The 14,413-nt window shown below is 39.9% G+C and overlaps 1 protein-coding gene across 1 annotated transcript in view; it reads left to right on the top strand.

The window, feature by feature from the left end:
* Nucleotides 1-14,413, top strand: part of thsd7aa (thrombospondin, type I, domain containing 7Aa) — a gene marked incomplete at both ends in the record, with an annotated part of 129,034 nt that overhangs the window by 103,033 nt on the left and 11,588 nt on the right. The window contains 7 exons of the mRNA XM_080045915.1: nucleotides 2,341-2,482; nucleotides 2,920-3,035; nucleotides 3,211-3,328; nucleotides 7,728-7,873; nucleotides 8,727-8,901; nucleotides 11,795-11,968; nucleotides 12,433-12,528. Coding sequence (XP_079902041.1) covers nucleotides 2,341-2,482; nucleotides 2,920-3,035; nucleotides 3,211-3,328; nucleotides 7,728-7,873; nucleotides 8,727-8,901; nucleotides 11,795-11,968; nucleotides 12,433-12,528 — 967 coding nt within the window. The remainder of the gene's footprint in view (nucleotides 1-2,340; nucleotides 2,483-2,919; nucleotides 3,036-3,210; nucleotides 3,329-7,727; nucleotides 7,874-8,726; nucleotides 8,902-11,794; nucleotides 11,969-12,432; nucleotides 12,529-14,413) is intronic.

Raw genomic sequence — 14,413 nt, 5'->3', positions numbered from 1 at the left:
GGTCATTGCAGTTGGGCCCCCCCACCGACCCTGACAACCCCCCCCCCCCCCCCCCCCCCACACACACACACACACACCACCCTACACAGATAGATAGATAGATAGATAGATAGATAGATAGATAGATAGATAGATAGATAGATAGATAGATAGATAGATAGATAGATAGATAGATAGATAGATAGATAGATAGATAGATAGATAGATAGATAGATAGATAGATAGATAGATAGATAGATAGATAGATAATCTATCAATTATTGTTATTATCACAAGGGCTAGGCCAGTGGCGCACCTTTGAGTTGAACATTGGGTTTAGGGTTGGGGTCCGGAAATTTCTTATATTTTAACGTTAAATTCTGGTGCACTTTAAAAGCTAATTATGAGATTGTATCAATGTTTTTTTTTTTAATCTCCTTAGAAGAGAAGAAAATAGTAGCCTAAATAGAACATACACAGAATAAATTCTACAATAGGTATACCTGTTATGAAAAAGCTTCACAAAACAAAGTCTATGATCAATGGGAAACACTGCTGTCTGACAACCCAGTTCAGAGAATGTTTCAACTATTGAGTCTTGGATTTGGAAAGTGGCCAGATTTAGCTCAAAATGCTACCTGCGATTAATGTGCTGTGCAGCCTGAACGCGGAGTTGTGTGTGTCTCAGTGGCGATTCCAGGAAATTTTGACTGGGGGTGGCCAAGGTGGGCCACAGAGCTAGAGTAGGGTGGCCATCGCACCCCTGAATGAATAGCATGTGATATGCTGTACAACCAATTCAAAGATGATTTATAATCCCAAATGCCCAAATCATGTTAGTATCCATTGTAATGTTTGTCAGAAAACTAAACCCCTGAAGGGGGGTCTGGGGGCATCCCCCCCAGAAGATTTTTTGTGTTTTTAACATGTAATCTAAGCATTCTGGTGCATTCTGGCGAAGATAATAAAGGAAAAAGTCAATATTTATTTCAGTTCAGATGAATAGTAAAATTAGCAAGACAACATAACTTGCTAGCAGCCAGATGCCTAACAACTGGACAGAGGGACGGATGACCACTAGCTTTTGACAAAATATCTTGCTAAAAAAATAAACCTTTATTTATGAAATTCTGCCCTAAGAACATGTTACACTTGCTAACTACAAACTTACATTTTTTTATTCAGATTTCAAAAATCTGCTGGGACACGTGCCCATACACGTGCATGGGTGGCACGCATGTCACAAGCACACTTATGCTGTTTTCAAGACCTTTGCTGACCAGAGACCAGTTCTAGTGGCCACAGTCCTACCATTAATTCAGTACTTGAAAATTGCAAACTGATCTCATATCAGTGGATTGGAGTGTTTGTGTGATGAACTTGGCAAATACCTATCAAAAAAAGTTAAGAAAGAAAAAAAATACATATCATCTCTGAACTAGGCTACATATCAGGAAAAAAATTGAAATTACAAAAAAAAAAAAAAATTAAGATTTTTTTTTTTTTTTTTTTTTCATCCCCCTCGCGCCCCCCCGGTAGAGTGTCCGCGCCCCCCCGGGGGGGCGCGCCCCACCGGTTGAGAACCACTGATCTAAGCAATAACTTTATTAGTCGAAAATAAATATAGTTTTTACACCCACATATGAAAAACAGCTAAGCTTTACTTTTGAGGATTTTCTGGTGCTTCATTGTGTTTTGTACACAAGATTAAGACAACCCCCCCCCCCCCACACACACACACCCCTGGTTCTTCAACACTCAGGCAAAATTTGCTGGAGGCTAGACACTTTCCAGTGTTATCCTCAGTAATCACACATTGGCGCGAGAGCTGCCTGGAGTTGGCTTGTTTTAAGAGGCTTACTACGCTGTGATTGGTTTAGGGTTTTAACAGCCCCCCCAACAGACTACTGTCCAGAACCACAATGTATTTAAATGAAACTACATGTTTTGTCACCAGTCCAATCTTTATCTGGACGTTGACTTATTCTTATTTTAACTCCGGAGTTGCAAGTAGCAAAATAGGGCCTTTCATAAGAGAGCCACCTTTCGTGATACTGAAAACTCTGGCTTTAGACTCAACAGACCTAGCTCAGCCGTTAATCTCGCTTCTTAGTACACCCCTCTGGTTTTGGGGAACTTGGTTTAGATGCATTTCATGCTGTTTTTGCTTTGATTTTTTTCGTGTACATTTTTGATCATCTCTGGAAAGCACTTTGTAACATCGAAAGGTGCTACGGAAATAAAGATGATTATTATTCTATTATTTAAATACAGCGATGGAAAATGTATGAAAGTTGCTTGATGTCATGTTGTATCATTGTGGATGACTGAGTCTCAACCCTTCCTCCTCTACCCCCTCAGCCATGCAGTGTGAACGGGTCGCGGGAGAGGAGCGCGTCCCCTCTGCGCCTGCACGGAGCAGAGAAGGAGTGTCCTCCAACCACAGAGATAGAGCCATGCAGACTCAACAACAACTGCTTCCACTACTCCTACAACATCACTGGTGAGACGCAAACAGAGCAGCAACTACATGCAATGATAAGAGAAGGCAGCATAGACTGTAAATAACAATAGTAATATTCGGACGGTATTTCATTAGTTTATATTATGCTGAAATTAGCTTTTTTAAATTTTTTAAGTTATTTGTTATTTATATTGCAATATACACATACATATATTCACACACATGTATATACTGGTCAAAATATGTAAATAAAAAAATAAAACCCGATAAAATCAGGCAACCAAAATGTATTCCAAAATAAAAGCACACACATGAACAATCAAAGAGATGTTATACAGATGGGTCTTCACTTGTTTTTTTAAAGGCAACTTCAGAGACCACAGAGCGAATGTCTAAGGAAGGAAGTGAGTTCCATAGTGTGTGATGCTTTCTAAATAAAAGATGCTCGCTTATTGTTGAAATGTGTCTACCTGCAGATTGGAGCACTTGTCAGCTCAGTGAAAGGGCCGTGTGTGGAATGGGCATCAAAACCCGCATGCTGGACTGTGTGCGCAGTGACGGCAAATCAGTCGACCTCAAATTTTGCAAAGAGGTGGGTTGTGTTAGCATTTACAGTTATTATTATTATTATTATTATTATTATTATTATTATTATTATTATTATTATTATTATTATTATTATTATTATTATTATTATTATTATTATTATTATTATTGTTTTAATTTTTTTGGGAATTAAAAATAACATCTTGTTATTTCTCTTGCAGCTTGGCCTAGACAGGAAGTGGCAGATGAATGCGTCCTGTGTTGTGGAATGTCCTGTCAACTGCCAGCTGTCCGATTGGTCCCCGTGGTCTGAGTGCACACACAACTGTGGGCTTGGAGGTACGTGTGTGTGTGTGTGTGCGTGGTTCTATCCATTGTTTCCATGCTAAAGTAGCCTAGCACTTGGTTATGTTAAGGTGTCCCAGAAGAAGTAACATTCCCCAACAATGTGTGTTTCAATATGTGTCTGAAATTTGAGTGATTTCATATAGGAAATAATACAATATGAGGTACCACAGTGGGATTTTATTCACACACTTAATTCCCTCAGTGATTCTTGAGAAGCGTGACAAAAGACCGTCGGCGGCTTGCACTGGTAACTGCTGTTATGTTTAAAAATAAGAATATTTAAAATTGTAGATATTCTTAGGGATTAAGAATAGAATGTCTGGAGCACAATTATCCCTTTACATTTATTTTTATCATTAGTATGTCAAATATATGACACTTGTTATCTTCTTACGATTGAAGATTGAAGTCACCTACTACAAACAGTGGTGTATCAGGCTTGTTTATTTAATAATTAAAAGATTGTCAACTTTGGACTAGATCAAGATACAGGTCTGATGTTTCGTGATGAAATCTCAGTGGGAACGATCATATCAGGCTTCAAGAGGCTTTTACGTCACTCTAGATCAACACCCTTCACACTTCTGTGTTGGCGCATCACAGGGGGTACATCGCTATAATCCAAACACAGAAGACAGCAGTTTCTATTTGATTCTGTAAAGCCAATCACATCACAGTCCCCCCACTGCTGCCTACAACTCTTAAATCCACACACACTTCAACACAGAAATAGCAGCCATTTGCCATCCTTTTGAACATGCGGCTCATTTCAGGACCATGGATAGTTCACAATGGAGTCTGATATTGGCCACACAAAGCCATACCTGCGTTCCAAATCACATACTCTTTCTTTTGACTACACTACATACTAAAGTACAGAAGAGTTTAAGGGCCACGGAGAGGGAAAAAAAATCAGTTAAGGAAGATTTTTTTTTCATTATGTTGAGAAATGTCAAGAATAAAGAAGAATACTCCAAAATGCTATTGGAGTTAGTGGGGCATGTATGTATTTTCAGCATACTACAATTGACGTGCATGTATCGGGATATCCTAAATCTTTTTTTGGAATACTAAATAGTAGGGAAGCATGGGAATTGGAACGCAGGGAATGTGGACAGCCACAAGGATCTGATCCAAGCAACAAATACAGATTGAGTACTAGGGTTTACAGTAGGACACATAAAAGACAGACAAACACACTATCAACAAACAAAGGCCTGCAACTCCTGCTCGATTTGTAGCAAAGCCAGTACCTCGGGTATAGCACCATTAGCATCCTAGCATTAGCTGTAGCCATTAAAAGCACAAGAAGCAATCGTTATATGAACTGTGGTAAATTGACTAATAGGAGAGTAAGTGCAGGAATGGAAGGTTTCTCTGTCGTGCTTTCTTTCAATCCAAGTCCACATTACTTGATGAACCAGAATAATAATGTTTTTTTTTCCATAGCTTAATGGAGCCATTGATATTGTATGATTACATTTCAAAGTAACTTTGATAGCATCATTCTTACTTAGCTTAGTGGGTGACCCATTCATGCTAGGTGTGCAGTGCTCAGCTAAATAAACACACGGTGATAGTGGAAACCAGAAAGGCTTTATGATGTGAGTAAACGATGGCGTTATAGCCCTAAACCAACCGAGAGAGAGGATAATAATGTCCTGGCATGTTATTCCATAGGATCAGACCATTGATTGGTGCTCCATTACCAGTGTGTGCTCTGGGGCTCAGGGAGCACTCTGCTCTTCACCAGTCCTTAAGAATAACAGCAGCCCACAAGCAACTAGAGCAAATAGCAGATATGAAACCAATACAGGCTTTAGCTATTGTGGTAACATTAATCTGTCCCCCAGGCACAAAGGATTTTTTTTCCCCTTGTATGGAGAAACAGCAGGTAGGCCACAGTATGGGAGAGCCTCCTCGCTTTGCTTTCATCTACTACAGGTTGGCTGTGAGGACACACTTCCCTGGAGGAGCTCATTCTCTTCCTGAGCCAGGAATAGTAATGAGTGTGATTGGTTATTTCAAGCAAATGAACATACCTGGAAGCAGCAAGGTGCTTGTTTGCAATCGTGCGCTGTATAAACCACAGCTATTTTGTGTCCAACCCGTGTGCATGGATAATGATTGCATTGTGTGTTCTCCAGCCAAACAGTGATAGTGACAGCTGGCACAGGCCTTCCTCTGCCCAGCAGCGCTCACTGCCAGCACGGCTCAGTCCCAAACAACTGCCCTGGCCCCCTGCAGGGAGAACACTGGAGCATGAGAACTGTCATGGAGTAATGGTGACTGGTTTGTGTTGGCATGACGAGCTAGCATCTTTAGCATTGAAAACCAGTGAACGATACGTCACTCAGACATGACGCTGGAGAGGCTGAACTTCCATTTGAAATTTGGGGCACAAAGTCACTTTAGATGTGTACATTGTTCATGGTAATCTAACCAAATTGCCTCCTCACTCACTATAGTTCTATACTTAGCTTTAGGTTGATATTGTTTTTCTCTTCTTACTTTCAGCAAGAAGGAGCATACCCAAATACTGAACTGTTAATTGAACTGACTAGGACTACTATCATGTGACAGGCCAGGACTACTAATGAATTTAGTTTGTTTCTAATATAATGACATTAGTGATTGCAATAAGTTCAATTAGAATCACTCGTATGTGCATCTTAAAATGTCATTTCATTTTATTAGTGGTTGTTGAATGGGGCCCATTATTCAGTGTAGTCACAGAGGATTTTTGGAAGCTCCCTCCATGGTTCTTGCACATTGGTTGCTTTGCTGGCAGCGGGTAAGAGCTGCTGCTGGGGGAACATCACCCAGGGACTTGTTTCTGATAAGTGTTCAACATGAAGTGGCTTAACCAGGCTTGGCAGCACCACAGATTATACCAATTAATCCAATACGTATTTAAAGAATGTTGTTATTGATCACTCTGCAAAGGAGTGGAGCCCCTGATGACCCTTTTTTTTTAGTAGATCCAAAGTCTTGCACAGATTGTTTCCATTCAAAAGCGAAATGTAAAGGACACTTTTTTCCATTTAGAATTTGAATTTTGGATTACAATAAATGATTTGCAAAATATGTACCGTGGAATGTTTAATGTGAGATTTGTGCGATGTCTGTGCCCAATCTGGGGATTCTGTGTCACTTGAAGTGAAGTATTACTGCTGGATTCAGTATTTGTTTTAGTTGGTACGGTGGCGCTAAAAACCACAAGCATTTCCTTTGAGACAGCAGCTAATTGAGAGTTTTCTCACATCCTTCCCTTGGGGGCTCTTTGTTAAAATGCAGAGTGGATTTGGTAAAGGGTGCTGCTACCGCATCCCCCCCCCCTCCCCCCGCTGCTACTCCCCCCCCCCCCCCCCCCCGGCTCATATTCTCCAACCAAAAAGACAGTCACTTCTTTAATTTTAACACAACAAAGAAATATTATGAATATTCAAAATGGCTTAAGGGAGGATGATTAAGGTGACCTGAAAAAGAAGAGAGTGTAAAAGAATTTAGTCACACTTTGTTCCTCGGAGAAATAAAGTTCCTAAGTAATTCCAATGAATTCCTCTGAATACATTTATTTTTTTGTTTCTATTTCACATTTTTGGTAAGAATTCCCCATTTTCTGATCTTCTCCAATTTTAATTTGCTGTTGCTGACGTAAATCCAAAATCCACCGTCCATCCATCTTTTGTTGTTTTTGTTGTTGTGTTTTCTTGTTTTGTGTAGAATATGTTAAGCCATAGGTGTTGTGTCCATCGGCACAGCAACATATGTACAGTTAAAGTCTGATGAAGCAACTGATATGAGCATTTTAATATTGAGGTAAAGTAAATGATTTAAAATAAAGCACATTAAGAGGTTTCACATTACCGAGGTAAAGGACAAATTCAAATGTAAATTATAAGAAAATAAAGCACATCAATCTAGTTTAGGATTTGCATAAAGTCGGAGAACTTTATGCTTGTTTATGCTTTATACTTGTTGTACATATAATGTACAACAACTTTAAAAAAAATGTTTTACTTAATTTTAAAAATATATTATTATTATTATTTTTAATTTTTTACAAAGGACAATGTTAAAATTGCTTCCAAATCAAATGACTTTGGGATGCTCCCTCAAGAGTCACACAATACTCTACATTTAAGCGGTGTTTTCACATGCTCTGTAGCACTCCCCCATAACACGTAAAGTGGGTCAGTGGTCATCTAGACAGTATAGTATTCCTTTTAACACATCCACACTCTTCTAATCTGCTCTGACCTTGACTGTCTCCTTGATCTGAACACTGCCTGGACAATAGTCAGGTCAGATTTCAGCAATCCGGTCATCTTGCTTCATGATTTAATAATGAACTTTTTTCCTCCATGTTATCTGCTGTTATCTGCAGGCAAGCTGTGGAGGAGGCGGACGGTGCTCCAGGCGCCACAGGGGGATGGCAGACCCTGTCCGGCCCAGATGGAGCAGTGGAAGCCCTGCCTGGTCAAGCCCTGCTACAGCTGGAGATACAGTGCCTGGTCCCAGTGCAAGTCTGAGGTCAGTTGACTCTCCCTCCATACACTCAAGATGGTTTATTTGTCATATGCACAGCAATTACTGAAGCTAGTCAATGGCAATGCAATTCTTAAAATCCCAGGCTTATATTTTATTTGACTTTATTTAACTTCCAGACCAACCTCGCCAAGTTTCAAATTGTATATAATGCCATTAAAAATGTCAAATACCACAGGTCAAAACAATAATTACCAGCAGGTTTATTATATGTATATACAGTATATAGTATATATTATATATTATTATTAGTAATACTACTGTAGCCTTGAGGCGCTACCTTCTAGTAGAGGTGACTGTAATGTTCACAGTGTGTTATAACATTATTTCTTACATGAACAACAAGTGTTACCCTTTAAAGTTCGACTAGACAATTTAAACCCAACCGTTTTGTGGAGCATCATTTCATGAACTTTACAGTGAAGAATATACACATGTCTGATAAGCTTCTTACCCAGATTGCTTTCATTGCCAAACTTGTAGTCCTAGGGCCAAAGCCAGGTGACCCAGTGTTTTTGCTAATCTGATTCTTAAGGCGTGTTGGTGTGGTTTAAACACGTTTGATTGACCAGTGCTGGCAACATTATCAACCCAACTGTTGTCTGTTCATTTAACCTGGCCTCAAACATCTTGTAACTTTGACCTCTTCACCTTTTTTTTTTAACAATGAACAGCATTTCATCATCAGCATACAGTCACATAATGAGAAAGAGCTTGAACGGAAATAGCTTAACATCCCAACAGCTAGATTTTTGTGAAGACAGTAGGCAGCTAACTCTTAGATAAATATAAAGGTGTACTTGACAAATACATATGTTTGTTTCGTCTTCCAACTTAGGGGGCGCGATGTGGAGAAGGCCTGCGCTTCAGGAACGTGTCCTGCTTTGTGTCTGACGGCTCAGGGCAGCAGGACAGCAGCCTGGTGGAGGAGGAGCTGTGTGGAGACCTGGAGCCCTCGGTGGACGGAGACACACACATCGTCCTGCAGGAGACCTGTACTGTACCATGTCCAGGTAATGGGGGCAATACAGGGCTGTTTTAACATTAAAAGTTAAAACACCCCTATATAGTATAATTGGTTAGTTGGTGAACACCTGTGAGAACTCCTCTGTGTTTGAACATGTCTCCATGCAAAAGCAGCTGACATGTCACCAGAACACTGACCCTTGAGCTATCATAATGAGGGCTGTCAGGATGGTTCTGCATGTTGACAGAAACACCCCAACAAAAGAGTTTTTTTTACTAACATCCTTGGACATGTAACACAGACTTTGCATTCTATAAGGGCCTTACATACATTCCTGTTACACATTTTTGGGCTGCACATTCAGGGGGCACAGAGGGCTCAACGGTTGCGGGCGGATGATCATTTTTATGTCGCACATGCCCGAGTGGACCCTAAGCACAGGCGCGGAATCAGAGAGTATGAATGAGCCTTAAAGGGATAGTTTGGCATTTTTTTAAGTTGGGTTTTATGAGGTACGAGGTATGACCACTCAATAACCCTCAAGTAAGAATGAACAGCTGTGTTTCAGACAACTGCAGCTTTCATGTGAGACTAAACAAAATCATTTCAGACAACGGACACATTTTAACAAATCGCGATCTGAGTCTCTCCCTCTCTTTTATTTCACACACACACACACACACACACACACACACACACACACACACACACACACACACACACACACACACACACACACACACACACACTAAATGTGTGTCAATACTGCCATCTAGTGACCACATGGATGTTGTAATGGTGTTATTGTAACGTGGAGCTCAATAACTAACCATAAACTAATTCTGTTTTTTACAGGATTATACACAATCTCTTCTTATGTTATCGCCGTTGATTGACCGTAGTGAATGAGTTGAAGTATCTGAATTTCTGAGCTTGAATATGAAATAGAACAGTTCCACTCAGTCAGGAAAACCACATTTCCCTGAGAACCAAGCTGCAGTTAGTTGGAGTGTGAAGTCTCTTTTGCCTGCTCTCGCTATAGTTCAATAGAAACACCTGAAGGCTTTGACACAGCTTACACCTCAATATCAACTGACTGATTGCTAATACTTTGGGAATTTTATGGTTGAGCCAATGTAATAACTTCAACACTTTTCATCTAAATTACTCAAGTTAGAGAAAGGAAAGTTAGCAGAGTTCCTCCCAATCAGCTACAAAGATGTTCACTGTCTCAGAATTCTATCCTTTTAAACAACCGTCACAGCAGGATCTGCCTTTAAGACAGCCTTTATGAATTGGACCGGAACCATTAGGAGAACACTGCTGTCTTCAAAACCCTTTGCCTCCTGCTGATGCTAGCAGTGGGTATAGGCCTATCAACTCACTGTAGAGTAGAGCTGGGAAGCACATTGGGAGTACGACCGGTCTGGTCTAATTACTGGAAGAGCGTTTTGCCTTGAGCAATGCTGCTAAAAGTAGGAAACCGTAAAAGTCTGCTGCTGAGTTGGGCTGACGTCACAAAGCTCTGTAGTCTAAAGTTAAATCTTCCAGAAATTAGAATTCCCCCTTCAGCCCCCACCATTCTCACTCTGAATCCCAGTTCCTTACCCATCCCATTACGTTGCCATCTTAGCTCACCGCTACGAGTTGTATTAATTATTTTTGAAAAGTTATCATTTCTAAAGCAGTTATTACCACTATACACCAAACAACAAAATTAGCCCTGCTCATCTCAAAGTATAATGTCAATGTATTTTCAATTAAGATCTGCTTTAGGTTTTTTCCCATCCACTACAGTTACCACACCATAGTATCCAACAATGAAAACATCTGATTGTTGACCTGCTCAAACTGCAAGATGGCGGACCTACATGTCCAGATCATTCACAACCAATAGGAGAAATAGGGCCCACACATGTAAACATAGTTGGGGGTGACATTGTCTGCCAAGTTAAACTCATTGTCTAGTGGTTTGACTTTCAACAATAAACTGGTTCAACAAAATATAACTATGACAGTATTGAGGGTTGTTGGTCCCCACCCTCAGCAGTGCTAAGTACACGTTGTTCCCAATTACAACAAAGACCCTGACAGTTGAAGTACTTGCTCTTGAGTGTGTTTGATTTGTAGGAGCTTTAAGGGCTCCAGAGTGTGGCCCACAATGCAACAGTAAATGTTAACAGGTGGAGAGGAAGGCTGTGGACAATGCAAGAGCCTCTTACACAGTTGGTTAATGGATGTTTGTTGGCAGGCAGGTTTTTGTTTTTACCTCAATAAGTGCATTTTTGTTGCTACCCAGTTGCTGAAAAAAATAAAACAGCGGCTGTGGTTACAGTATGGTTCAAGTATCCATGTGTATACTCACTCTGAGTACTCCAGTTCTGGTGGAGTGCAATGGGTGTGGTTTGCAATCAGCCCATAATCAATATAATTGGCTCGGTGGGGACAAGAAGGTCATAGAGTTCTCAGTTCTGGTTCCTGCTTGTATCATTGTGATCTTCTGAAAGAAACCATTTGCTTTAATGTAAACCTATTTTAATAGTGAGAGGGAATGTGCTAATACACTACTATTCATAGCGACATGATCTTTGTTTTGGGGATGTGTTACCTTGGGCAAGGCACAAGCAAGTGGTATAGTTTTAGGTAAATTGGATTACAGTTAAATGAACCCAGGTCCCAATGTCTTTAATTATTTTTTTATGTTGATCACAACCGAGCAATAATTGGAATGCTTTTTTTTACAGTTGAGCATTTCATATACAGTACGTCATTGTCACTTCTGGTCCATTTCAAAAGAATGGTGGCAGAAATGTTTCATGCTTGACAACGTGAATTGTGTCTCCTCTAAATGCTTTAGCAAACACACTCATATGGTACATAGAATACCGAAGAGTGATTTTTTAGTTTTGGTTACTAAACTCCCCTGTCTCTTTCTGTAGGAGAGTGCTACCTGACCGACTGGACTGTGTGGAGTCCCTGCCAGCTGAGCTGTGTGAGTGGGAAGGATCTTGGGTTCGGTTCGGTTCAGGTGCGCTCCAGAGCCGTGGTGGCCCAGGACCCAGATAACCTGCTGCAGTGTCCAGAGCAGGAGCTAGAGGCCCGGCCCTGTACAGGTCAGTCTGGAACCCTAACATGACTCTAGAGCCATTCACTGAGCCATATCAATTATTGGAGTACAATTGTTAAAGTTGTTGGTAACACTGTACAATAAGGTCACATTAATGAACTGTTAATTATTGCTTAGTTAATGCTATTAAAGGTTAGTTAATGGTTATTAGGCATTTACTAACTATTATTGCTTAGTTATTTATAGTTGGTTAAGAATGACCTACTGCTTTGTTAAGCATTAATTAAACATAACAGTTAGTTAATGTTTTTTAAGCATTACTTAAGCATTTATTAACGGTTAGATAATGATGAGTTAATATTTATTATGCGTTTATTAAGCAGTAACTAACAGTTAATTAATGCACCCTTATTGTAAAGTGTTACCATTTTTTTTTTTTATTTTTTTTTTTTTTTTTACATTTAAGCTACATTGTAATTAAAGCTTTTCTATCAATGGCTCTTCCTGCAGAGGGGCAGTGTTTTGAGTACAATTGGAGGACTGGACCATGGAGGTCATCATCTCGCCCCGTCTGGTGTCAGCGCTCAGATGGACTAAATGTCACAGGTAAAGTATCATGTACCTCTGGATGAAATTATATCGAACTAATTAGTTAGGACTGGAATCAGGACATGGTTAATCAAAGCCACTCATAGTTTTGCACTTAGACAAGTCAAAAGCTAGCCACCCTTCTCACAGGTACTTCATGGCTAATAGTAATACTATTGCTTGATATTACCAGTCACAGTCATACGGCTGGACAATCAAGCAATGTTAATTACCAAAGACTTACATGATCATTAAATACATTCAGCAACAATGTCTGGGGGATTCATAAAGATTCCCCTTTGTTCATCCTTTAAAAAAAATGAATCTTCCACCCTGCATTAGCTACTGCTAATCACTTTTGAGCCACTTGTTTTGATCTTCTCCTTGACTAATAGAATGCCTGTCATATCCCCGACATCACATTTAACAGTATTAAGTGATAGTTTTTGTTTCTTCATTACAATGATTATGTTAATGGAACACATTACTATCATAGGAACTTAATTGCAGATTTAGAAGTCAAACAATAAATCTCAAATTTCTGCCATGTGAAAAAGGATGTCATCCTTTCTACACAGTTTGTATTAACTGTTCCTGGTTAACTCTATTTTAAGATAAGTCATCATTTCCTCTGTACAAACCGAATGAGCCAAACTTAAACAGTGGGCAGATGTGAAGCTGCTGTAGACATTAACACGCTTTAACATTTCCAAATGCATAAATCTGGAATAAGAAAAAGTTTTAAAATAGAACCTCCCCTCTAATGAAATTAAGACTACGCTCAATTTAAGCATTAAAAGAGAAAAAAAATCACTTTCCTTTATTGCCCCTTCAATATAGTTTTTAATACCCAAATCTAAAAACAATTGGTAAAATCTTTCATCTATTTCTTTTTTGCCTTAATATATTCTCAATGTATCCAATTAGTTCAACACAAGACATAGTTTCACAACCTATGTAATGAGATGTCTACAGTCTGACAATTGTTCGTCAAAGTCCAATCTATCCATGTGAGATCCGACTTTTCACACTGGGAAAAAACTTCAAACACACTCCTCATGTGGACCAGTGTGTAAATTGTGACTCCAGTCAAACAGAAAGGCAGTGACCTAAATGAGTTAAGCTCCCCCCGCACAGCTCTTGACACATGGTAATGTGTGTGGCAGGGTGATAATGTGGATAAGGTTATTTAAAAAACTGTCTCCCCCAGAGTGTCACAATCCCAGACAGCTTTTCCAAGCAATTTTTATGACGGCGAGTTCCAGGGACACTGTAAGCAGATGAGTTTTAATCCGTAGCAATGCCACAGTCATAGTTTAATCCTATTGTCCATCACATGTCGGGGTTAACCTCAGTGCTCATAGCTTTATGTATTCCCCCAATTCTACAAAGCTGGTATACCATTTGAAGAAGGCCTATCTGGAAGAATTGAGTACCTCTTGTCAGGGCATGTGCTTTTATTTATAGCCTGTGGCCATGTCATATTTCAGGAATAGGTGAGCAACCAACACTCAGCTCTGAGTTGAAGTGAAGAGGGGGAATGTCAGCGATATCCACTACTCCAGATGGTGTGCATACGAAGGGGAGCTGCTCTTATTAGCACACTGCATGTTTTTTTGCTCATACTTGTAAATGTTTCCTCGCCAAGCAGTAGTGTTCCCCTCATGAATATTCATCCGAGCTCTCTCCCCGAGCGCACTGCCTAATACATATTCAAGAATGCTCTGATAGATTACCATGTTTCTGCAGACGTGTGTTTTCTCGCAAAGTCTGCTGGATGGATCAATGTCAGTTGTGCTGTCTTCCAATGACTGCCTTATCCGAAAGCGTATAACAAAATTGCAGATTCGAGTACATATTGCTTACCCTAAATAGTCTACACTTCAGAAACACCCCCTAGATT

This window comes from Ammodytes marinus, assembly GCF_949987685.1.
Source record: "Ammodytes marinus genome assembly, chromosome: 17".
Classification (NCBI taxonomy): Eukaryota; Metazoa; Chordata; class Actinopteri; order Uranoscopiformes; family Ammodytidae; genus Ammodytes; species Ammodytes marinus.
Note: the sequence above shows the minus strand (reverse complement) of the source record. Positions and strands in the feature narration are given on the sequence as shown.